The 25,820-nt window shown below is 47.8% G+C and overlaps 1 protein-coding gene across 1 annotated transcript; it reads right to left on the minus strand.

Annotated features, from left to right (window-relative positions):
• Positions 1-854: 854 nt before the first annotated feature.
• Positions 855-24,138, minus strand: ARHGEF33 (Rho guanine nucleotide exchange factor 33). Its single transcript, XM_088521307.1, has 15 exons — positions 24,117-24,138; positions 21,267-21,316; positions 15,534-15,698; positions 14,048-14,169; positions 13,024-13,166; positions 11,724-11,783; positions 10,517-10,729; positions 9,851-9,980; positions 8,737-8,869; positions 8,224-8,307; positions 7,274-7,357; positions 6,355-6,503; positions 5,383-5,568; positions 2,710-3,463; positions 855-992 (listed from the first exon to the last, which is right to left on the minus strand). Exons 1-15 carry the CDS (start codon positions 24,136-24,138, stop codon positions 855-857), a joined length of 2,433 nt encoding a protein of 810 aa, XP_088377433.1.
• Positions 24,139-25,820: the final 1,682 nt, after the last annotated feature.

Here is a 25,820-nt window from a genome sequence, read left to right on the forward strand (position 1 = left end):
CAAGCCAGGACGCTGGTTGACTGTGTCAGTGTCTGCATCAGTTCGTGGTTGGGAGAGAGTGTAGAAGTCCCTGTCTCCTGTGGCAGGCCCTGATCTCAACCAGTGCCACCTGCCTGGAGACACAGGTGATCCTGACAGCAAGAGCAGAGATTCATATGGTAGGAGGCAATTCAGGGAACAACGCATTGAATAAGTTGAATAAAAGGTAGAGCGGGGTTTCAGAGAGTGATGGAAGTCCAAAAGAAAAGATGCTGTTGGCTAAGCAGTACAAAGCCTGGGTGCTTCTGGAGATACTTGTTGGACTTCCTCAACCCAGCTGGAAAATGTGATCTGGCCTCCTGGAAAATATCATTGACGATGGCTTTTCTTTGGGAATTGATGGAAAGAAGAGAACTTCAGATCAGAGTGCAAATGCTGCAAAGACAAAGCCTTTCTGTTGCGGGTGAGCCAAATTAGGTTTGGTTTGAATGTGGAAGAGCAGAGATGTATGGGAAATTGAGCAACCTTGGGGGCTGAAGGGGAGAAGAAGAGACTGAGATTTGGCCAAAGCTTCCCAAAACTCCAAGGAAAGGTAGGTTCAAGTCAGGCAGGGGTGAAAGCTTAGCAAGTTCCTGTGCTTACTGGACCTGCTGGCTGAGCTGTGCTTCAACCCATAGCCTGGCCCTCCCCTGTGCTAGGGAGAGCGGGCTGCGTGCGCGTGAGGCAGCTGTGGGAGAGGCAGCTCTCACCACTCCTCCCTCCACCTACAGGGTTAGTCAAAGGGGAATCTCAGGGCCTCGCTGTCTGTCTCCACCCTCAGGGCCCTGGGGAGGCACCGTCGCGCTTAGGCTGTGGCCTGCCTCGCTTGGGGCTGCTTATTTCTTTTTGAAGAGCTTGCGGAAGGAGCTCCGGAAACCCCCCTTGGGCTCGTGCCGCGGGTTGTGGTCGCTGAAGGATGTTTGCTCATTGTCATCCTTCTGGCAGAACCTGGTGTTGTCTTCTGCATGGAGCTCCTAAAAGGGAAAAGACAATTTAACCAGCGTTTGCAACCTCACGTTCTTGTCCCTTTCTCTTTCGCCCTCTCTGTGCTAGGAGGGACCTGGCGGGTGCTGACAGGGCTCGAGGATAACATCACTCAGGCCTCAGCAGTACTGCTACTTCTGCAGAGAGCTTGCTGAAGGCTCTGTGGAGCCCTTGGCAGAGGCATGGAGAGGCACTCTTAGAGGGAACTGAAGCCTTCCTCACTGACTTTCTACGTAGAAAAGCCTTGCTAGCCCCTTCTTTGGCCAACAAGGGAGCAAGCCAGCATGAGGAGTTGAAGGAGCAGGTCCTTCCTGCTCCCTCCTCACTTATGAACGTCATTTACCTTAGAAGAGGGAGGCTTCCTTAGCTGATGGGATGGGAGAAACTCTTATATTGGCTCTGCTGTTTCCTGGTTGTTTATCTGTGGAGTAAGAGGCTTTCATTAGCACACGCACCTTGTGGTAAATGTGCCACTGAAAGATCTCTCTCCCTCTCAGGAGATGGCTGTGTCTCTCTCAGCGTGGTTCCAGAGAGGCCCCTTTTCCTCCAGTGCAGCCTATCTCTGCTCCAGTGGTCTCCTTTGGGGGAGACCATGTTCTGCAGAGCTTGTAGCCAACATAACAGCAGTGGTTCTGGGCTAGCTTCCCATCTGCATCCTGCTCTGTGCAGGCAGGGGCCAAGCAGCTGGCACGATACTTCCTTCTGGGGGGGCTGTGTCCCTACAGCTCTTCTCCCTCTGCTTCACCTCCCCTGCTTGGCTCTCCACCACCATTTCCACTTGCTAGGCTTTTCTCTTTCTTTTCCTTGAGGTCTCCCTGCTGCCTTTTCAGTCAGGCTCTCAGGAATCCCTCATCATCATCTGCAAACTTCATATCCCTTGCCTCATTTGAACAGGAGAGAGTTTCTCCATGCTGCAGAGAGGGCACCAGCCTAGCACAGAGGCCTCTTCCCAAGGAGGTGTAGAGGGCACAGAGATATTTGTTTATGCCTCTCCCCTGACTGCTCCAAGTCAAAGCTTACTCTGAATGGGCACTGTGAACTGCAGAAATGTTATTCTTGCAAGGCCTGGTGGGCCTGCAGGGTTGGAGTGCCACCTCAGAGTTGTCCGAGGGACAGGGATGCATTTGCTGGGTTCTGTTTTCCCCCAGACTTCAGCAGGGCTCCAAGGGCCACAGGGCAGATGCAGGTGAAACAAAAACCATAGACCAGATCCTTGTTGGTGCGAATGGGCTGACATGGCAGTCATGCTGTTTTACACCAGTTGAGGATCTGATCCTAAATTTCTTATCCCAGCACTCCTCCTCGCAGCAGGTGAAAGGGCACCTTTTTAACTGAGCGCCAACATATAGCACTCATTTAAAACGTTTTTGCTTGTACCTCAGGGCCGTGATCAGGTTCAACATTTACTCATAAGGGGAGCTCAGTGGCAGCTAAAGAAACACAAGAGGCTAGTTTGTCTCCAGGGTGGTCTAGCTCTGCATTCAGACAGCTGCATATCTCAAGCCCATGCTTGTCCCTGGGGAAGGTATGTGTGAAAAGGAGCTGTCCTGCATCTTGTCCTTCCCTTGGGTATGTACGTGCAGAATAGGGCTTTAAATGTGCAGACTTGGAAGCTATTTTGGTATGTTCTCCCCTAACTATCTCAGGTCCTGCTGCTGCTTCTGCATCACCATGTGCCTTTCTTTTCTCCTATTTATGCCTCCTTACTTCCAAAAAGCTCTGTTTTTCACCCGCTCCTCTCTGTGGGGGGAAGTAGCTCCTTTGGGAGCTTCGAGATGAAGCTGAGATCATGTGAGGCTGGACATTTCTCTCCTGCTTCTGTTGGAGGCGGCTCCCGCTGCTGCTCCTCGTGCTGTAGAGTCTGGTGCTCACACCCTCAGCGCTCCTCGGCAGCTCCTTCAGGGACCTGCTCAGCTGCTTGCCTTTGCTGTGGAACATCTCACGCTTGTAAGTGCTGCTGCTTACAGGAGTACAGCTCTTAGGCAGCGGTTGTAAGGCATGATCTGTCCTCTCTGGTTCTGATGTGAAGTTGACGGGCCTAAGGAAGCAAATGTCTAAGCTGGATTCAGAAGAGGCTGGGGAGCAATTCTCAAAGAGAGGAAGGTTTTGGAAGGCATCATCTTCATAGGGGCCTGGCAGGGTGAAAACTTCCCCAGGGTAGTCAAACTCTTCATAGCTTGGTGCAAAGTTCCTCGCATCCTGCAGGAGCTCAACAGAGGTCCTGATGGCTCTCTCGGTGTTTCCCACTGCATCAGCTGGTGGTGCTTCGTACTCCATTTCAGGGATAGATTGTAACGGGGCTGTCAGAGCCTTGAGTTCCTGCTCTGTGAGCTGAGAAGACGCAAGGATGTTTTCTGGCCTCTCATGTTTTCTACTTTCCATTTCCCAGTCGGGGGGTTTTACAGCCTGGATGTTCTCCATCACAGCTGGTTGGGATTTCTTCATCTGGGGCATCAAATGCCTTAAGTATCAGAAACAAAACAAAACAAAAAACGAGAAAAAAAAAAGGAAAAAAAAAAAACAAAAACAGAAGGCAGTGGAGTACAAAAGGATGACAGAGAAATCAGCCTGGCAAACTTCCCCCCTTCCCCATCCTCTTGCTTTTTGTACCCAAAAGTATCTTGGAGAACAGTAACAGAGCTGACATTAATATAAGTTCTCTAGATGGATTAGTGGGAGTGAAGCCGCAGGGGTGGGACTACTTGTCTACACTGCCTAGCAGCTAGAAACCAAGAGCAGAGGCTGGCAGCTCCTTCTGTTTCTTGTCCATCTCTGATCTGGATTTTTACCTTCCCTACCCTCTTTGTAATGTCTTGGGGAAGTGATTCTGTCTGGAAAAATGTCAAGGGAACCTGGAGAGTTGCTACCCTCCACATGTGCCAGGGAAGTTGGGAAGTAATCCTGCACCGAGGAGGATTTGTAAAAATTGTACTTGCAAAAGCCTAGCTAAGAAATACTGCTACCCATGCAGCACTTAATGATGGGGTGGGGAAGGAATGCTTCTATACTCAGCACTGGGAGTCTGGATAACCTTTCCTTCTTGGTTGAAAAGGAGGGAGTTTGGGGCTAGGCACTTTTCGTATTCTTGTGTATGTGCTGTGCTACGATCCTGACCTCATTTCAGGCAGTCCATGCAGGCTGCTGGCAGCAGTGACTGCAGCAGCTGGTACCTGTGCTGCTTGGGAATGCCTGTGCGGCATGTGAGGATTTGGATAGCACGCTAGGGAGCTGACTGACATGAGAAACAACAGCACTTCAATCCAGAGGGGCCATAGTCAGCTTGAAAACTGGGCTAGGAAAAACCTTGTAATGTTGACAGAGGAGACATGGAAAGCTCTGTCCCGGAGGAGAATAACTGCATGCAATAGGCCAAGATTTGGGCTGAAGCCACAAATTGTGGCTTTGGAATTTCAGGTTGAACAGCAAGAGGAAAATTTTCATTAGGATGATTGTGAGAGATGTGGGGATCTCCATCCTTAGAGACTTCTCAAGAGGGAGGCTGGATAAAGACGTGGCTCATCTAACATTGGCAATAGTCCCACTAGGAACAGGAAGGTGGTTCTTGCGGCCCCTTTCAATGAGTATTTCTGTGATTCTGTGTGTGCTTCTCTACGTATTTTAGGTGACAGACATTTGCCAGGTCTGAGGAAATATTTCTGGTTCCCAGTGGAAAAAAAGAGCAACTTCTCTTAATGAGCTGTTGCTATATGGTATGGATCCAGGAACTCATGGGTCAGTGCGGTAGGGTTGGTGAACCCACATTTCTCCCTTGCCAGTACCTGGCCTGGACAGTCTTAAAAGTAAGAGTAATTTTGTCAGCCCAGGATCATTCCCTGGCATGCTGCAATAAGAAATAAGGCAAGCCTAGCATGTTCCTTCTCTGACCATCTTCTCAACTTCAGCTGGCAGCTATCAATGGGTGGCCGAAGATTTCAGTGTCACCAGTAATCACCAGTGTCTAATGACATGCTGTGTTGAAAACTCTTTTTTTTTTTTTCTTATGCTGGCTTGAAACGTCCTGGCCAGACGTGTTCCCCAGCTCTTGTAACAGGCCAGGCTGTGAATCCATCAGAGCATCGCTGTGCACCTTGTGCAGCCTTGCGCAAATGCACGCCTCTTTGGCATGCTCTGGTAGGACAGTTCAGCAGTTAATGATGACATTGGCAGCCTGTTCTAGCACTCTTAAGTGCTACCTGCTAGTAAACTACGTGGTGGTGGACGGCAGGTAGGAGCTAGACCCTCATCTTGCTGTGGTAGATGCCTAGGGGAGTAACCTTGGAGGTGACAAGTCAGTTACTGCCTAGTGTCACCGTCATAGTACAGGAGAGGAGAGGGTTTTCTGCCTACTTCAACAGCCTTGTGCTAAGACAAGAGGCTTACGGGGTTGGCGTGCCGGAGGAAGGTGCTGGTGGAAACGGCTGGATGGTTTCTTCAGGGTGCATCCCACTGTCGCGCATAGAGGTTGCACTTGGTGTTGGAGAAACCTCTTGGCTCGTGCACTGGGAGGTGAGACCTTTGTACAGCTTCACCAGGGACGACCTGAGGGAGGAGAAATCCATCGTCGTGCTAAGAAATAAGGCAGGGAATGAGCACGAGCATGTAGAATCACAGAAAAAAAAGGGCTGGAGGGACCTTAATATTCCCCTGCATCTCTTCCCACCCAAGGTAAGACTCATTGCACCTAGTCTGCACCTAGTCATAAGCAGTACTTTTTTATCCTGCTCTTTATAGCTGTCATGATATAGCAGTACCTCCTCAGCAGTCTGTTCCAGCCCTTTACCCCCCTCCATGATGGGAAACTCCCCTGGAGCCTGATCTAAACCAGCACATGGCTGCAGCCTTTCCTCCTAATTCCCTGGTGAATCATCGCTGGAGCAAAGACAGCCAGGGAAGGCTGGTTTTCCTCATTCTTCTTCCCCTGTAAAACAGGTAACATCTTTCTGTCTTGATCTCCTGTGAAGCCTGTAAGGGCTTCAGGCCACAGGCTTGGGCTTCCCCAGGACCTTGAGCTGCTGAAGCAGCTAAACCCTCCTGTGTTCTGCCAGCAACAAGCGACTTTGCTATGAATTTAAGGAAGAAAATGTCCCAATAAGACACATGGCAGCTATGTGTAAGGTTAAACTGGATTTCCCTTTGCTCTCAGTGTTATGCCCACCCCAAGTCTGACCTCCGTTTGGCAAACCAGATGCCAACAGCTGGACTTCTCCAGCATTTATAAGCAAAGGGCTCTGTTTTACTTTGGCAGGGCTATGTGCCTGTTGATCTTGCCTGGCCCTACACCCCGTGTCTCTGGGCTGCCCCCATGCCCCCCTTTCCCTGGTGACACAGAGAACAAGGTGACACTGTGCTTACTTCTTCAGCTTTTTGCGCTTCTGTATGAGCAGGTCCTCATTGCACTGGAAGAGGAGGCTGTAGTGCGAGATGAAGACCCGCAGACGCTGCACACACACGAGCAGCAGGTAGTAGTCAGGATGTTCTTGCTCCGTGAACTTCAGGACATTCTGAGGCACAGAGAAGAGCAGGCTGTTTGGAGGCTGTCCTAACCCTTCCTGAGCAGGAGGTACTTTCAGGACTATGGACTTGGCTCTCTGGAGTGCGCACAGCACTGCCTAGGCACTGTGGGACCTCTCCCAGCCAGTACCAGCTTCTGGGGGACTTGGACAGAGCCTCTCTGTTGCTCTTCCAGTACAAATAAGCCAAAAAGCAGCATAAATGTAATCTGAGGGTGCAGGAGGTGCAGTGGTGGAGTCTAGATCCAAAACTGGGTTTTTATTGGGCTCTCCTCCTTTGTTGGTGTTTGTCTAGTCTGCACTGTTTCAGGTGCAATTCAAATAACCTTCCTGCAGACCACAACACAGCCTGTTTTTCAGGCAGCTCTGTACAGAAAAGGCCCTTTGCCCCCCGGAGCAGCTCACTCTTGGCTTGCAGGAATATGGATTGCTCAGGAGAGGGGGTAGCTCTGTAAGAAGAACTCAGCTCACAGCAGATGTGCCCCAGCCCTGGCCTGTTCTCCCCATGCAGCAGGCAGCAGAGCTTTTGGTTTTGAGGGGAACAGAGGCTCGTGTCCTGTCAGACTCAATGGGAAAACTGGTAAACAGAAACAAGGTGCAGCTTAAAGAATGAAAATGAAGGCATTCTCAGCTGACTTTCCCTTTCAGAGCCTCCCATCAATTAGCCAGAGGCTGTAGCCCTACAAGCCTGAAAGCTTGGAGATGAAAGCCATGTATTGTTGTAAGTGTTCATCGAGAGAGTTTCCATCCTCGGGCCCTACCTGTAGGTGAATAAGGTATTCAGGGATTCGCTGGACTATATGGAAGAACAGAATGTAGAGATCAGATTTAATTTCATCTTCTACCTGATAAAGAGAAAGTAAATCAGAGTCACTCCCACCTGTAAGATATGTCTCCTCCCAAATAGTTTTGGGGTTTAGTGAACACTTTGCCATAAGCAGTTAGGGCAATTCATAGGAATGGGATAGTCAGGTGGCAGTTTCACATGACAAGTTCCCATCTTGCTTCTGGAAATGCAATTCCCTTCACCAGCAATTCTAGTCTCAGATTAAATTCTTCAGGTCCAGGGGTTATCTATGGGTCACAGCTTAATTAATAAGAGTGTATGCTTGAAGTGCTACAGTTATGTTTCATTGAAATCCCAGGCAGACACTGTTTTTCAGAATGAGGGCTTTAGTGTAGGCTGAGAATGAATTGAATGAAAAGAGAAAGGCTCTAGAATCAAGATGTCTTGGGAGAAAGTTACTGTTGTTTTAGTTATTGCACTCTAAAACTACCCTGGCTTTTTACTTTCCTGATTAAAACCAAGAATGAAGGATATGAGACCAAATATCTAAAGATGAACACTAGAGAGTGCTGTCTGTCTGAGGAAACACTTTAGCACTTAAAACCTTGCTTTTCTTCTCCCTGTTTGAATAAATCTTCTGCTTTTCAGGAAACACTCTTATTTTCCTAGGAAAGGTCTCAATGAGATCTCCATAGAAGAACTTTCCAGGAGATTTGATCTCAGGTTTGTGCACAGTGGTGAACATGTTTAAAGCTGCCTTTAGCAGCTTTCGGTCCTACCAGCCATCACCCATCTTCTGGAAACTGGCTTTTGATAATGGAACAAATGGATTCCTGGATTGGCAGGGATGTCTGGCTGTGGGAAGGCACAGCAGGAGATGCACGCTGTCCTTATGTGTCTGTGAAGACACAGAAGGAAGTTTACCTCCTTCAGGATCACCACGTGGATCAGAGAGATGCATTCTGGCAAGTCCCTCAGGTAAGCAACATAGTAGTCCAGAAAATTGTTCTTGAAAGAAAGAAAGAAAGAAAGAAGGAAACTGGGGAGAGATTTTTAGCCACAAAGTCAGGCAGAACAAGAAGCTGTTTACTCCCCTGCATGACTCTCCAGCACAGCAGAGCTCCTAGCTGTGTTAACCTTTCAGGGCTCAGGATTTCCCAAGAGTGTCCGTTTATTGAAATGGGTTCAACTGTTGAATACAGTGTATAAAACTTCATAGCAGTTGCCTTGGAGTGATTTGGAAAGGAAGAAACTTTACTTATATGATACTCTTACAATTCAAACAAAGCCTCAGCTAAGATTCAAAGTGGCATCCTTCCAGGAAAGGTCCCACCCCTCACCAAGGGCTCGACCCAGCTGTGGGACAACCTGTTTAGCCTGACCCCAGCACAACGTCATGTATCATAGCAGAAGTGTCCAGAGAGGTCTGTAACATACCTCATCATTTGTTAACTTCAGGAAGATGTCTCCTAGGATCCCTTGGCGTGGCCAGCTCAAGACTCTCTCCTGCAGAGCGTGAAGCAAGTCGACATGCTGCTGGACCAGGTACCGCAAGGAGTTGGGGAAGAAACTGAAGGGAGAGAGTATCAGACCCAGTTACATAGAGCAGAAACACTGAATTGAACCTCCAAGGCCTGGGCATTTACTGCTGAACTTTTTATTCACAGGTGGTCAGCATGGGCTTGCCTTATATTACTAACTACTTTTACTGGAGTCTTGGATGCACATAAAGATATCCTCTCCAGTGGGTTATTTTTACTGTTTTGGGGGTTTCTTAAGCTGATTTATCCACTGCTTTGTGTAACCAGCCAGAATCTCCACAGCTGGAAAGCCCAAGCCAGTACTCCTTTGGCGAATGGAGTAACTGCTTTTCTGTCACTTCATGCCAGTTTATCCAGAATCGGGATGAAAATATCACATATCAAAATATTTTTTTAAGATGGAAAGTTCCCAGGGAAAAAATAAAAGGGAAAACTCACTTAGCAGTATCAAAATATTTCTGTTAGAACTGTATCTGTCATGAAATTGTTTAACCAAGACGTTATTTACTCAAGTACCAAATATCCCACAATGTCCTTCTGTCAAAGAAGGCCTCATGTATCCAAGGAAGCCTCCAACTAAGACACAGTGCACTGTGTGAAATGCAGGATAGTCAGACTACAGCATCTGCAGGCTCAGGAGCTAAGAAGCTTGAAATGAAACTTCTCTGTTCAGTGCAACAAATATATCAAATGCAATTGAAATGACTCAAAATGTATGATTTCTTTTTCCTGAAGGCTTTGTAAAGTGAGCACCTACCAACCACATTACTTAATTGGGAGGAAATCTCAATGTCTGTCTTGAATCATGCATATTTACAGCTTTTCAGGGATTTGGTTCTTCAACAAACAGGCAGGAATGTCTTTAGTCCCTGCAAAAAGCTTCCAGCGCCTCCAATTTTCAGCTATAAATAAGCTGTAAGTGTTTAAATATGTCTGTGTGGGTAAACTAGGTGAGGAGATGAAACAGAGAAAAAAAATTTACTAAAGAAAGAGTAAACTAAATCAAATACCTTCTCTCTTTGGTGCTCCTTTTCACATCTGGCCCTTGCACTCTGGCCTTGATCTTCAGGATTAGGGAAAGGTTGATCACATATTTCCTTTCTGACTCCAGCAGCTCCAAAGCAATGTTCTGCCTTTTAGCTGCCATAAAGAAATAGTTAAGAAAAAGAGAGAACATTATGTTACACTGCATTTGTCCTGGTGATCTGATACTAAATCATAAAAGGAGTGTCAGCTTTCCACAAAAATGATATTCCAGCCTAATGCAAATGTGTTTCCCCTCATGGATTGCATTTTTTTTCCAAAGATGTTAAAAAATAGTCAACCAACCATGAGCGAAGCAACTCATACCAGGGATTTGCACCAGTTTCCTACAGCTTGAGAAGCTCCATTTCCCACCCACTTCCCCAGTTCCGCTGTCACAACCTGACCAGGACTCTGAACCTGACAGGTCTTGGAGTGGAGAATGGAGGACCTGAAGTCAGAGTGTGTTTGGGATGGCTTATTTGGTGGCCTAGACGAGCCAAAACAAAGGCCAGACCTGGGGACTGAAGGCTCTGTAGGATTTCCTTGGGGCAGGTGAACCTGGCTCGTTTGTCTCCACCTGGGAAGGGTCATTACCCGCTCCGAGTGCAGCTCTGAGCCTCCCTGGCTGCACGTTTCCCCTCTGCCCTTACCAGCCAAAGAGGGTTCACATATAACGTTGTCTGCAGAGCTGTATCTGCTTTGGCCCATATCTTTCCCTCTCTCTGGTTGCTCTTTGGATATATATTCATCTCCCCACTCTTTGGTGTCCTTGGGCTGCTTCCACACTGTTGATGGCAGATGCACCTTCGACTGAGCCTCTGGTGTCAAAGAAGACTTGAGGCTTTCGTCTGTCTCCATGGCTCCTGCAATGGCAAACAGCAGCAGGGGCCTGTGATGTCTCCTTCAACAGTATCGTTCCTTGTAACGTACTGAAAGGGGAGCTTGAGGTATTCTTGGTCCTTAACAAGTGGTATAGCCTCACAGAGTTAATATACAGCTCCAATCAGAGTGCAGTTGATGATAAGCACTTCAGCAAAACAAGGTTTGGCACCCTTCCAGTGTTTTCTCAAGCTCAGATGTTTAATTTTTTGATCAAATAAGGTGCAAAAGTAGATACACATGTTAGAAGAGAAAAAAAAAATACTCCAGGCATGGCTGCACTCCAAAACTTGGGGACTTCAGGACTTGATAATAAAACATATGTTAACAGGTACTATAGAAATGGGAATTATTATTAGAATTAAGATTTAAATGCCATTCTCAGTGGAAATAGACTGGCTCTTACAGTTTTTGTTAGTGTAACATGATTATGCAGCAGCAGGATGGATAGTCTAAGGCTTTTAAATCACAGAGAAGGCAGGGGAGGACACATTAGTGCCATAAGGCTGGAATTGCTGTAACACAAATAGTTTCAATGTGGTTTGCAATGAACCATTGCCATTGTTTTTGTTTTTCTTTCAGTGGATTGAGGTGAAAGAACAACAAGCCCTTCTAGTGAATACTGTAAACCCTCTGTGGCTGTTCTCATCTCTCCTGGCCAGGATCCTTCATGTGCCCTCACCACTTCCTTCTCTTATTTCTTGACCATTTTTATTTTACCATTGAAAACTAATTCTTCTCTAACGCATCAGGCATGTCTACAAGGGGCCCGCTTGGAAGCTGGTGGGCAAATAAAGCAGCTCACCACCTCTACCAGCCAGCTCTTGCCATGGGGCAGACAGCTCAACATATATAAAAGAAATGCATGTGAAAAGAAAGTCATTGCTGTGATGAAGTGCGTTCCTTGAAAGCAGTCCTTAAGTGCAGTAAAGCAAATCATTGTCCTTCTGTTTTTTTAACAGTTGGATATTTTCCTACCTGGACCTGCTATGACTTTCACGCCCCCTTCTCCCATTGGCATGATCCTGGTGTCAGACACTGTTGAAGAACAAAGGAAAAGCTTAATGAGAGCAGGTTTCCTCCTGCCAAACCCCATCAGTATGGTCAGATCTTTTAGCCTTTTGCATTTTTGGTCTGGGAAAACTCCTCTTAAATGCTCTGCTGGGGAAAAAGCTCCTCTTCATCTTTGTATCTCTGGTCTTTGTTTCAGTGGCACCTGCAGATGAAGAAATGCGGGGTCCCAGCTGTGCTTGGGACTCCACTTCAGCAGAGCGTGAGCAGTCCTGCCTTGTCCTTGCTCAGGAGGTGCCACCCCGCAGGCAGAGTAGAGGATGGAGCCCTGCCATCGTATCCTGGCTGGTCCCTTGGGTGAAGAGGAAGGAAAGGGCAGCAGGAGAAGCAGATAGGAGCAGGTATGAGGGAGGTGTGGGAGAGAGTTAATGCTCCACCTCAGATTAGGGCAGAGGGGACTCGCAACTGGCCACATTCTGAGCAGAGCAGGATGGAAAATGGCACATTGTTTGCACTCTACTCTTGCACCTTTGCTGACATTGTAGCATCTTCCTGTCTAAACACCAAGAGGGTGATAGGCAAGTTTAAACCCCCAGAAATTAAGCATGGAAAGACAGAGTCTGGGACCGTCACCTTTGATTCTGACCTTCACAAGGAGGCACATTTGGAAGTGCTTCTCTGGCTCAGGAGGTAACCCTAACCCCATGTGATTGCCTTCAGCAGCTAGTAAAGGGCAGTGACCCAGCCAGCACAAGTGTGGGTATTTCCAGCACCAGCCTCATGCTGCTGTGCCCCAGCTCATGAACCAACTCCCATGTCCTCTGATCAAATCAGACGCTGGTCCATCCTTTCAGTCATGCCACATATCAGCTCAGTCCCCTGTGATTCTCCTTTCCCTGTCCTCTCCCTTACATACAAACACAAGTCCTTATCTTGTAGTGTTTCCATTGGGAGTTCCTGCCCTATTATGGGTGTACCACTAATGTTACAAGGGAGAAGATGCAGCCTGCTTCCCTTCTCCTGAAGGAGGCAAGGAATGGCTCTTGGGGTAACAGTTTTCTGCATCCAAGCCAGTGCCAAGGCCATGCTTGTCTTCCTGAGGTGCTGAGATGCATGCACTGACCCAGGGGCAGTGCTGCTGGAGGCAGCACCTTTCTATGCTGCTGATACCTGAGCAAAATCTGGGGACCTCCCACTTTAGGGACCTTTTCTGCATTTTTTTTTCCTGAAGAAAGCACTGAACTTGCCTGCTCCGGCTTTCTCCTACCTTTTTCGTAGGTCACATTGTGCAAAAGGCTAGTAAAATCTTCATTGATGAGCACAGGGTCTGGGAGGTTAATGGATCGAAATGGGCTGCCTTGGAGAGGTGTAGGCACTGTCTGTGAGCCATGGTCATCCTTCTGTGCTCGTCTGTACAAACACAATGAGACAGAAAATGTAAATGCCTCAGGAGAAGCTTCTGGCTGCACTTCAGCCATGGCAGGCAGCAGTGCAAGTACGAGCACAGAGCAGAAGTAGAACAACCCAAGCAGACACCAAAAACAGAGTTGACTTTGATGCAGTTTATGAAAAATATCCTGGAAGTAACTTCTACTGGTTATAGGAGAATGTTATTTCAGATGTGCTCTTTTGCAGAGCATATCTTAGCTAATTAAATAGCTTAATTAGTTTGGGGGTTAGCCTAGATTTGCAGAAAGTTTGCATCAACGTGGTTGTTCATCCATCATCCAAACTCCATTTTTATAGGCAGGTTAATCAGGGCCAAGGTGGATGAGCAGTCTGCCTCCTCGCAGAAACAGCGTGGTCCAGCAGTGTGAAAACATGTTCCCACCTGTCCTGCTCAAAGAAGAAAAGGCTGGTGATAAGGAAACAGAAACTGCACCCTTGGGTGTCCGTGGAATCCTACAGGCTTGGGAATGTGAGAGGGAAGGGGAAACCCCACTGTATTGTCACACAGGGTGGCCTAGGAGCAGCTTTTAAGGGTCACAAATATTCCTGCCCTAGCACATCTCCAGTAGGTCTGTGCACTTCTGCAGGGCTTGGTTTCCCCAAGAGCCACCAGGACTTGTTTTGCTGCAAGAATCCCACTGAGTGTTGGTGTTTTTCTGCTGTGTTCACACGCATATGTTTAAAAGCTTGGGGTGAACTGAAGGCTGGAGCTGCCATCAATAATCAGGGTTTATGCATATGCCCAGCTAAGAAAAGACTGAGAAATTAAGCCTTAAAGAAATGAACAAAACAGACCCCAATATTAATAAGCCCTTCCAGAGCCCCAGAGTTCAGGCTCTTACTTTGCTTTCACTTTCCGTGATTCCCGACGCTTCTCTTGCTGCAGCTGCTCGATTTTTTGTTGCATTTCCTCTTGCTTGGCACTGATTTCTTCAATCATTGACTTTGCATCGCTGAGCTCCTCCTGTAAAAAACGCAGAAGCCCAATGTTCACAATGTCACTGCATTCACATGTTGCACTTGTTGGCTCAGATTCCACTGTGATCACTCGTGTATAAGTTTTTGGCAAGCAGGCCTTGAGACTGTCTTTTTGGCTCTGTTTCCCAAGGGAACTAGGCCCAGTGTCACCTCCCCCTGCCTGTTGCTCACTGTCATCGTGTCTTTCCCCAGCAGCTCTCAGGCAGTTTCAACAGACTCAGCACAGACACAGAGCTCCCTGACACATCGTGCTCCTGCAGGTTTCATAACTGGAGGATTGGAGAAGAGGAACTCAAGAGTTTCCTGTAAATTGCAGGTGAGGAGGAGAGGTGGGATTTTTGTTTGTTTGTTTGTTTTCCTCTGTAGCAAGAAAGAGGCTTCACCAGGAGCACAAACATACTATTAGATAAAGGATGAGAGCATGAGACAGAGGGAAAGTGGCCTTCACCTCTCCTGCTGCTGGTCGAAGTCCTGGCATCAGGGTTTTGGAGCTCTTTTTTCCCCCCACAGGTAGAGTCCTGGATAACCCTGCCCATGGCTGCTTTACGGCCACCTCTGTGACCTCTGTGTGAGTCCTTGCAGTCTCCCTTGCTCTAGGACCACGGGCCCACCTTCTGCTCGGTGCCAGCTGTCTCTCCCTGCCACAGGGACAATAACAGGCTTTTCCAGGAAGTAGCCCTCTTAATCTTCACGAGGTATTATTGACCTAGCAAAACCTCTTGGGGAAAATTTACCTTAAAAAATACTTAAATAAAAAATAAAAAAGTAGTTCCTCTGCCAGCCTCCTCACAGGCAGTTGTGCAGTTTCTGCAGGGAGCCGCTGGCTGATTTGAAGTGCACACCAAGCCCTCTCACCCGGCTCTCTGCAGCCCTTTATCTTTAGCCTCTCGGGCCAGATCAAGCCAGGCAGTGCTTCCTCCCAGCCGTGTGGGAATGCAACTTCAAAAGGCTTTGGGGTTTTGTATTCATTCTCTGCCCACCAGCAGCTTTGGTTCCTGCAGGAAATTTCCCTGCCTGACCCAGGGAGTTGTATGGTGCAGGGGCACGGTGGCCTGGCGTTTGCTGCCTGTGTGCCATGTGTGCAGCCCTCAGCGCGGGCCCTTGTGCCAGAGGCGGCTGGTGGCCCTGCCTCGTGGCCCTGAATGGGTCAGGGAGCAGGGTTACGTTTGGGTGAGAGTCTCAGGTCTCTGCAGGGGGAATCCAAAGCCAAAGGAATTACACTAACCACATCCGCAACTATCTACAAATTCGTTTCCTTCTTGAGCAGGAAGGATCAACTGAGGGCAGCTGCCCTGTGCCAGCAGAGCAAGCATGGCAGGTAGGCATCCCTCCGGCCAGCCGTATTCCTACCTTGAACGTGTTGAGGGAGTTCTTCATCTCAGCCACTTTCTCCTCCATGGCACAGCGGCAGCTCTTGACTTTCTCCTCCAGGGCGTACTCGCCATGCTGGATTCGTGACAGCTCCTGCATCGCTTCTGTGAAACCCGCCTTCAACTCAGAGGCTAAAGCCTGCAACTAGAGGAACCACAAACACAGTGGGTTCAGTCCCTCCTCCCAGACACAGGTGCCTGTGTCTCTGAGGGTCACTCATGGTGCAAGACTGGGTATAACCTGTCCTGTAAGGTGCTGTCTTCTTTTTCCTCCTCCTGTCATGGCTGGGAGACATGGGGGGAGATTTGGCTCCTGCTACACCCTCAGCATTTGTCTTGGACAGTTAATGTGCCCCTTTCCCCCTTTGCAGCCCCAGAGTTTCTCCCTGGCAGGTTTCAGGCTGTCTATCTCCAGCAGGAGAGGGCAGCCCGAAAGATTCCAAACAGGTTTGCAGTAACAATAGCCAGATTATCAATCCCCAAAGCAGTTGAGCAACCCAGAACAGGACCCCATGTGCTTGCAGGGCTGGCGTGCTCTCCCTGCACAGGTCTATGCCTCCTGGCTCTGAGGCCTGCAGAGAAGCCATGTCCTTTGTCAGTAGGCCCTTTAGAGGGAGGGAAGCAGCTCTTTAGTGGGGTGGAATCACAGAATCACACAGTGGTTGAGGTTGGAAGGGACCTCTAGAGATCATCTAGTCCAACCCCCTGCTCAAGCAGGTCAGAGAGGACTTTCTTCTGGCATACTCAGGCAGCATGCCCACCGCTGCTGTTTCGTATCCCTCGAGGCCCTAGCCCTGCCAGAAGAGCTGAGTTGGTAGCTCGGTGAAGCACGAGGCAGACCAGGATGAGCCAGGCTGGCAGAGCAAGCGGACAAGGCGGATTTGGAGGTGGGCGCTAGGGAAAGAGGCAGCCTGCGGAGGGCTAAGTGGGGATACCCTCTTGGGTGTAACTCGGGCTGCTGACCCCAAACTCAGCGCCCACTGCTTCCAGCAAGGCCCTCGTTCTGCCTGCAAAAGCCCGCAGCTAGGTCGCGGCCCAAGGCACTTGGGTATCAGTGGTTTTTTACCTTTACAACAGAAATGCGGCCTAACATCTGGTTATAAACTGAGTCCAAAACTGGAGCACTGATGGTAAGAGGACAGCCACCCCGGGGAACTCAGGCGCTTGAGTCCTGTAAATGGAGCAGAGATGGCTTCCGATACCTCAGGGCAATGGCATATACCGTTCTCCTCTGGTCAAGACAGCCTCGGTCACCGCTGCTGCTTACAGAGGACGGCTGCCTGACATCCCCACTCCTGCCCCGCTGCTTGCCCCACGGTCCCCCAGGCTGCCCTGGCTGGACACACGTTTCCAGAGCTGTGAAGGGCTCCCTCACCTAACCTCCTCCCTCTCCCACAAGGACAGGCATCCAGCTAGAGGGGCCTGGAAGCACATTGGGGTGGAAAAACCTTGGCCTCTCCTAGCAATGGGAGCACCCATGGGTCTCATGGCAATGCTGGGACCAGGGCACATCCAGCAGTGAGGGGAGCCAGAGGGGTAGACGGGCTGCGTGGGAACCGTGCTCAGAGCAATTGCTGGAGTTGCGTTGCTACAGTGGGCAATGCACACACCACGTCTGATACCTTTGCCAATATATCAAAGCCTGGAGTGGTGAACTAGGTGGTCCTGGCAGCATCAGACGTCCTAATGGACAAGCTTAGAAAAACGAGGGGACAAAAAGTGCTGCAACTATGCGTAATGTTAATATTCCCTGTGCTTCACTGCTGATGCTTGCCAATGCCTTACACAGTATAGCCAGTTTCCTTAGTATCAGGCCTGGGCATCCTGCACTTTCATCTAAGTGAAAAGCTGGGATGCTGCAGACCTGTTTTAGAGATCTGCTTCAGGGTGGAGGTGTCACAGCCTTCAAGCTCTGCTAGTAGAGAGGGCAATCTGGAAGCTGGCCCTGGAAGTGTCTATGTCTGGGAGAATAAACCCAAATGGAAATGTCCAGCACCACCAAACCTTGCTATATTCTATTCAGATGTTTCCAGTATGGGAGTGAACTAGATGAATCCTTTGCAAAAGTTACAGAGATGGCAAGCAATGCTGACCTTGAGGTTTTGGAGCCCCAAACTCATAGGCATCATAAAAATCAGCAAAAAAAAAAAAAAAAAAAAAAGTGCTCTTTTAGAGAATTCACTGTCCATATGTACTGAAACTCTCCTTGAAAGCAGAGTTTGGGCAACTGGAGGGAAGATTTGGATTAAAGCTAAAGCATCTGCATCTCAGCAAATGTGTCTAAAGGCACACAGTCATTTGTTACTGTAGGGTCACTCTTGGCCAGTCTCAGCTTTGCCAGTCACTGTTTCTCTACCTGCTCCTCAGAACAACTCTCTGCACCCCAGCCTAGGCCTGTTGTGCCCAGTGTGCAGCTGGAGCTTGCAGCGGGTGTTCCAGGCACCAAAACACATCTTCTACACTCGTTTCCCTTTGTTGTCATTTGGTGGATGAAAGCAGCAGTGACCCTAGTCAGCTGCATCTGCAGGGATTTGTACAGCCAGACAAGAAATGCTGAAACCCAAAGACCTGGGTCCTGCCAGGACTCTTCTCAGCTGTCCTCATTGCTAACTGCACAGAAAGGAAGCACAAATACACTTGTGGTAGTGGATGAAGGTCCGACCCCAATCAGATGGGATGGTTTAAAAGCAACACATTTTCTTTGCACTCCTGCCAAGCATAGTATAGTCCTGGAGCACTGGATTTGAGTTTGAGCTCGTTTCTAGTAAGCTACAAAAAACCCACATCCTTTAAATCCCTTGGGTTTCTACCACGAGGAAAAGCCTTCAAAGTATTGGCTCATGTTCATGTCATGCCCATGTGCTTATTTAAGCCTATGGGCCTGAAGAAAGAACTCAACTAGTTTGTGGACCCCTGGAGAGCCCTGCAACATGTACCAAAAAAAGACAAATTTCATACTGCCATGGAAACTTGGCAAGAGTTTAGCTGTAATGTGTTGTCTTGCCTCACCTATTCATGAGAACAAATACAGCTGAAGAGGCAGATAGATTAATAAATTAATTTGACCTAAGTAATGTCTTGAAGGTAAATAGATAAATGGGTCTGCATAGTCAGAAGGAATCCTTAGAATCTGTCCAAGAACTGGGAAAGATCTGTTCCAAAACAAAAACTTGAAAAAATCTAAATAATCTTCATTTCAGCACCCAGTTGCCTTTGCAGTGTGGTCCTCAAACCTGACAGCGCTGCAGTGTAGGAACCAGCACTATACATCTGTAACAGGAAATGTCTTTTTAACTTCTATTTTACCTGCTGCTTTGGTGTCTTTCAGCTCTGCGTATAAGACCTCTGACAAGACCAAGTAATTTCCTATTAGAGAATGAAGGATTCTGCTCCCCTCTTTCATGTCTCTGATCAAGAGGACAATGAGAAGCAATTGCTTGTGACTAACTTGTCCTCTGCCCACTGAGAACATCCACGCTGTGTAGAAGTCCACCTGGAAAGAGGAGCAAGCATTTCCCAACGTGGAAGGGGGAACTATGTCTATATGAAAGAAATAATGGCTAGAGGGGATGACCATGCACAGCCTGGAAGGATGAACGTGCAAGACATGCAAGAAGAACATCTCAGCATGGTTTTGACTTTGGTTTATAAGAGTGGAGTGATAACAGCTATGAAATCTCCTGTGCTGAGCCTCTACTCCTGTCTCACCTGCCATGCTGTCCCCAGAGGATGGGCAGGGGACAGCAAAACTGCAAAGCTTCCCCCTCTAATAGGGATGATCTCAGCTGGGAGGCCCAGCCTATAGAGCCAAAGCTGGGATGAACAGTTAGACTTTGTTGCTTGGTGGGTTTCTACTTATGTCATAACCTCCTACCTATCTGCAAGTGATGAAATACTGCAGATAAATCATTATTTTGTTTTAAGTAGATGCTGGTAAGTAGCCAAACCTCCTATGGCCTTGAAGAAGTGGTGCCTCGGGTGGTTTCGGGCAGCCAGGATTCTCAGTTCAGGGAAACATTGTTTTCTGTATTCCAGGTGGAACTGGACCAGAGTCTAAAGCACTCAGAACTCTTGAATTTCCTGCAAACTAGAAAAGCCTAGGAAATGTCATTGTGGAGACACTGAAAACGTGTTACTTCTCAGCTTCCTCCAGCTTATCTATTATCCATCACTTTGCATATCTTCCTATATGGCTGATCAGAGGAGGTAAGTAAATACTCTGTTTTGCAACTTGTGAGCAGCATTGCCCTGAGGCTAATTTGACAGAAAATCCAACACTTTCCACAAAGTCTGGATCTGATTTTCCTAAGTTGCTTGTTGCATGCTTTTACTAGGGGAGAAAAAAAAATCTAATACAGCTTCTTGGTCTTATGTTTAAAGGCAATACTTCTAAAACCGAGCAAGGAGAGTGGGAATAAAGAGCAGCAGAGTAAGGACAAAGGAGAAGGGTGGAGGTATTTAAATGGAACTGCAAGCACATGCACTTCTTAGCTTGTTTCACATTTCCAAGGTCTTTTTTTCATAACTGCCTTGTCCATAGGGCCTTACCACAGCAGAAGGGAACACCGAGCTGGTAACTTGAATTGAAAGGATTCTTTAGGGCATCCACGTGTCAGATATTTTTTTTTCTGGAAAGGAACACGTGTGCAGTGTTCTCAGCACTGCGGAGGGGAGGGTTTCCCAGTACACTGTCCCTGCAACCTGTGAGCTTTTCAGGCACTTGGAACCTACTGTTCTGGCCTGTTCAGTGACCCAGTTGCAACTCCTACATCTGGGTGGGAAAAGAGGACAACACAAGGGAAACCACGTGGTAAAGCAATGCTTTGTATTCTCTGTTATGGGCGAAAGGCATCCAATAACTCTGCAACCACTTGTCATGTTGCACTTGCAAGCAATTATGGGCATTAGTGTTGCAGGGGTGCCCAGGGTGGTCTCAGCCGAGTTTTTTCAGTTCGTTCTCTGGGAGTGCAGCTCCAGATCGAGCTGGACCAAGGTTTAAGGTGTTCAAAAATCTTTTGAGCTACCTGCAGTCTGGAAATGCCTAAGCAACCACATCATGGAGACACTGAGACTTTGCATCTTGCAAGAAGGAGTCTCCCTGTGCCATGACATAGACAGTGTTTCACTTTCATGGTGACTAATTGCAGCACGAATGGCCACAGAGCTCTGGAAGTTCTGAGGACCTTGAGCCACACGGGGAACCAAGCTCAGTGTTTCCAAACTGAGGTGCCAGGCAGAGCCATGCAGCAAGACTCCAAGCTGGGGCCTGCCCAGCTATCAGGACAACTCCAGGCCATCCCGAAGACTTGCTCCCTGCTGGAGAAGATCCCCTCAGGTCAAACAACACGTCCTTGCTCTGGGGCAGTTTGTTTGAAAGCTCATAAGAGCTCAGCCCTGTAATGCCCCTCCAGCCTAATAAATCGACGTTCTCTAATTAGCGCTAATGATGCCAGCTAATTACTTAGCAGAGCACACAGATCACCTGTCTAAATACAACCAGTTTTACTGGAATGTCTCTTAAGATGAGGCCCAAGAGATGATGTGTATGACATTTATTCATGCTGTGTGCACATTTTGGTTACCATGTTCCTTCTAAGTGCCTACATTCTTTTTTTTTTTTTTTTCCCCGCAGGATTAGCTTTCTAACTACTGGTTATCTATTAGTAACTCTTCAAACTCATGGAGTTATTCAGGGCATTTTGCTCATTTTTACCTGGGAAATCTGTGTTGCAGGGTTACTCACAGGCACACTTTCAGTCTCTCCTGTGGGAATAAAGAACTTCAGTCAATTAAAATGACTTATTAGGGTTTCTATAAATAACTGCAACAGAGGATTTGAAGTCCCTCTCAAGGTACAAATCATTTCTAAAGGCTTCGAGTCTCAATTTAGGAGATGTGGACACCATATAAGTTGTACAATAATTGCAGTTATAAAATGGGAATGCCTCAGCTAAATTTGACCTTATGCTCACCTCATTTACTGCCCTGTTCCTGGCCAGAGCTAGTCTATCTGAAGAGAAAAGAAACCCTATATGCACAATTATAAACAAATTCCCACCCTGAGTAGTTCATTTCCATGTGCCAGCCTTTAGTAACATCTTTTTGCTCTGAAGCATTACAGTTTAGTCTCTTATAAAATTGTGATTCCTCTTACACATATTTTCATCATCCTTATAACTGGCTGATCCAGGCAGTGTATTTTAAATCCTGTGTTTGATTTTGTCACAACAGGTCCCAAGCAGCATTCATGTGTTTTGGAACACCAAAAAAATACACCCTTTTGTGAGTTTAAATTCTTGGAGTTTGTTTGTTTTGTGGCATTGTGATCCCACAGGATATTGTATAATGGAGATGGGCTTTCCAAAACAGAGTTCACTCACAGAGCTGCTTCGATCTGCTTGGCACAAGTAATTTGAACACTGCAGAGATATCCTCTTAAAGCATTATGGGGTTTTTGATGGGGGAAAAAAAGTCTAAAATGTTTATTTTTTCCCCTTCTAACATGGTCTCATTGTGCAGAAACCTTTGATTCTCCACCAGAAACTGTCACGGGAGGTGCTCCCCTGGCACTTGAAGGCAATTGCAGTTTAGTTACCATTGATAAAACACTGCCCATGTTTTTCTCTAGACCAGGCTCCTTACCTGGCCTGCGCCTCCCAGGAAGCAACATGCCACCCAATTCCTCATCTATCTCACCTCCCCTTCACAACATGGGATTTTGCTGCCTCCAGGAATTTGCTTTATCCTTCCATACTGTCAGTCCCACTCTGGGGACCACTGAGCTCCTTGTGCCCTTGCTGGCGTTGGAGGCCCAGTGCCTTACCTTTAAGAGCACAGAAATTCAGATGTGCAGAGGTCTGAGAGGGGTTTAGGGAGGACTTTGCTCCAGTTAACCAGTGGAAAGATGAAGCCTGGGAGTCTGGGCTTTACAAAGCACAGCTCTGTGCTGATTACTCTGCCCTAGAGGGGCAATATGGGTTACTGCCAAGGGCACCTACAACTTGGCCCTGTTCTGGTCTCTAGGATTTGTCCTGGTTCGGAGGAATGTGAGCGAATTCCCTAGTGACTCCAGGAAACAGAGGCAGAGGAGGGGAGACTGAGTGACCAGCATCACCAGCCAGTAGGGCTTGAAATCCATCAGCCAACCCTCCCCAACAGCCTTGGTGCATTTTTAAAATCTCAACTTGTCTTTATTTTCAGGTCTTGGCCCTACATTTTTTTCTTCTCCGCTACCCCACGGGCTGACAACGGGCTGGCCGATGAAAATTGCTCATGGTTCCTAGACCTGAGGTTTGAGAAAACAGCCAGTCCATCAAGATCTTCTGAAATTGAGAGGAATCCTTGAGGTACGTGTCTGCTCTGATGCAGTGGCCTTTACTGTGGGATGATAATGACTGACCCAAAAAGAGCAAGAGGACGTGTTTCTCGGTTAATAGCACAATACAAAATAGATGCTGGGAAGGCAGGGAGATAACGTTTTTGCAAATACTAAGGGAATCAGATGCTGAGCTCTGTGAAGTGCTAGATTTGTCAAGCAGAAGCAAGTCAGAGTGAGGAAGGGCTGTGATCTCCTTACATTTATTTTGGATGTTTTTTCGAAGTGATCTATAGTGCAGAGGGCCTCTGAGAAAGGATAGAAGAGGGGAGAGCATCCCTGCTGCTTTGATTTTACCTCCCATTCCTGCACGTGTGAGCAGATGCCCTCTCTGAACCCTGTGTGTTCCCAGCCAAAACCCCAATCATCTTTGTAAAGTCGCTGCCGAGCTGCACTGGGGGATGCAGGGGCTTCGTGGTTACCTTCCAATTTCTGCAGCGAGCATCTGCAGCCCATGGGGGCATACCAATTAATTGGAAAAAATCCTTAAGTTAATTTCCTTTTCCAGCTGCTATTGTGCAGGGGCCTAGATACGCAGACCACATTTAGTCAAATTAGAATAATAATAATATAGAAATTAACTCCTTGGGTTCCTGCACTGGCTGAACATTGGCATCATGGAGCGTCTTTTAAGAGGGAAGGTGAGAGTCCGAACAGGAAGGGTTTCTGGTGAGTTGATAACCATGGGCAATGGTGAAGACTGCTCCCCCTGCTCTTCACAGCTTCAGGAGCATCTCTGCTTGGTGGAAGTGCTGCTGACTGTAGTAGTGGTCTGGACTGGGGTACTGACATGAGCCATAACCTCTTGTGACGGTGCATGTGGGAGAGAGGCAGATCTTCACCTTGCCTTTCCATAAGATGTCATTTTTGACAGCGTGAAGTCTGTAGATCCCAAAGAAGAGGTGGGTCCAAGGCAAGAGAGGGAGAATGATTTCCCATCTGGCACATTACATGCCATACGGGATTATTTTCCACAGGGGAAAAGAGAGGTGTTCCTTTTTTAATAAGAAGTAAACACTTCAAATCCCAAATGTCTCTACCAGACTAAAGGAAGGGAATGTTTGCAAAGCCCAACTGGTTCTGCCCCAGCTCAGAGGTGCTCTCATGGGGCTGACAGGTCATACGAGGGTGGCTTTCTTCCTCCCTATGTTTCGTACCACCAGCAAGTGAAATAAGATGATGCTTTACCTTCTTGTTTGTTTGAGTCCATGGCTGCTATAGGGTGTGCGTCCTCGCAGGGACTCCTGTCCTCACTCTGGAGGGCTCTGGCTGGTCACTGGGAACATCCCATGGTTTTGAGCTGCCCGCATGCGAGCCCTGCGCTGGGTCAGATGGCCTGAACCCTGAGTGCAGAAAGATGCAGAAAGGGTTTACTGAGCTGAGTGCAGCTGAGTACTGCTCCAAGTGCAGAAAACAGACAGAGGAGGGATTTGAGGGGGAACGAAGCACCCTAAAGAGCTGCTCGGGTCCACAGTGCCCCCACAAGCAGTACCACCAGCCAGTACAAACACTTGTATGTCTCAGTCAAGGATCATTTCTGCTGATGTGGGCTGGTGTGTAAAGAGGTACTATGTAATCCCACAGAGACTCTTTGCTCAGCAAGACACATCACGTCTGAACACAGAAGAAAACGATGTATTTTTAGGAGTCGGAAGCATATGAGCATCTTTCATGGGTGCTCTGGATCAAAGAGCTTTTGGTATGCAACCGATCACCCAAACTGTCCCTCAAACTTATGTTCGGGCCAAAGCACCTTCCCAGTGCTGCTGTGTGATCCAGTGGGCACTTCCAGGGGTACTTGCAGTGTCACATTTGCTTTCTCTGTCCATTGCCTAATTTTTAGAGGCAAAGGCACACTGCAAGGCACCCAGATGTGTAGAGATACGGCCTCTCTGAAAACCCAGGCTGGCTAAGCATGACATTGTGCCTAAGTCACTCCCTTGCTAAAGCATTACATGAGTCTGGTAAGAGGGTAGGACCTTGGGAACTGTCAGCGTAATGCCTGAATAATGATGGAGGAAGGAGCTCTGGAAAAACAAGACTGCACCAATTCACTTCTCTTACAAGCATGGGCACTGCCCCCCATCCACTCTTCCACTGCTTAGGTTTTAATTCCAGCCTGCATTTGTTGAGTTTTACTAGGAAATGAGAGGTGATCTAGGAGTCTAAAATAGTCCTCCATTCCTCTTTGACAGATATGCCCAAGGCACATCTGATTGATAGATGTGAGTTTTTGGTAGCTTTGCTAACGCAGTTGGAGGGGCCAGTGCAATTACAGCTCAGCCAGGAAGGACCCGGTGATTCAGAGAAGCCTCAGGCCATATTTTGGAGGAAGCAGGAACAGAGGTGGTCACCCAGGATTAAAGTGCTGCTTGCCAGAGAGATGCAAGAAAAGCCCGGTGTGGCTTTAGGAAATGCTGCAAGAGCAGTTGCATCAGGCACGGTCGGCACATCAGCTTGGGGACCTTCTCTTTCTGTGGTTTGCCACGAGCAACGTCCCCAGCAAGGCAGGTGGCGATGCCATCAGTGCCCCTTGGGGCAAAGCAGGACCAGCACTGCTGTCACAGCACTGCTCTGTGTGAGTACGACTTGGGCTAATAAAGGTTTGCAGCATGGTGCTGGGGGGATTTAGGGTTTCGTGGAAAATGGCTTTGAGCCAGAAATTTATTTGTTTTTTTCTTTTTAACCAAAATCTACAATTTTTTTAGCAGTTCTGCCTTTAACTAGGCCAGTTATGGTAATAACACCATTACGTAACTGTAACTGTTAACTAATAATGTCATCAGTCATCAATTAGTATGAAATCAATTATATGCATATACCATTAAATGTGCCAGCTGAATAGCTTATCTTAAATATTTTTATAATTTTACTATCCACATGATAAGCTGT

This window comes from Tinamus guttatus, unplaced genomic scaffold (assembly GCF_059628265.1).
Source record: "Tinamus guttatus ecotype Peru unplaced genomic scaffold, ASM5962826v1 Tinamus_guttatus_pri_ptg000116l, whole genome shotgun sequence".
NCBI classification, from domain to species: domain Eukaryota; kingdom Metazoa; phylum Chordata; class Aves; order Tinamiformes; family Tinamidae; genus Tinamus; species Tinamus guttatus.

Coding starts and splice junctions, on each gene's coding strand:
- ARHGEF33 (XM_088521307.1), bottom strand. CDS start 24,138: ATGGACTCAAACAAACAAGAAG. Junction 15,699..21,266: donor CTGCAACACAGATTTCCCAG/GTAAAAATGAGC, acceptor TGGTTCCTCTAG/TTGCAGGCTTTAGCCTCTGA. Junction 7,358..8,223: donor ACGTGGTGATCCTGAAGGAG/GTAAACTTCCTT, acceptor TCTCTTTATCAG/GTAGAAGATGAAATTAAATC.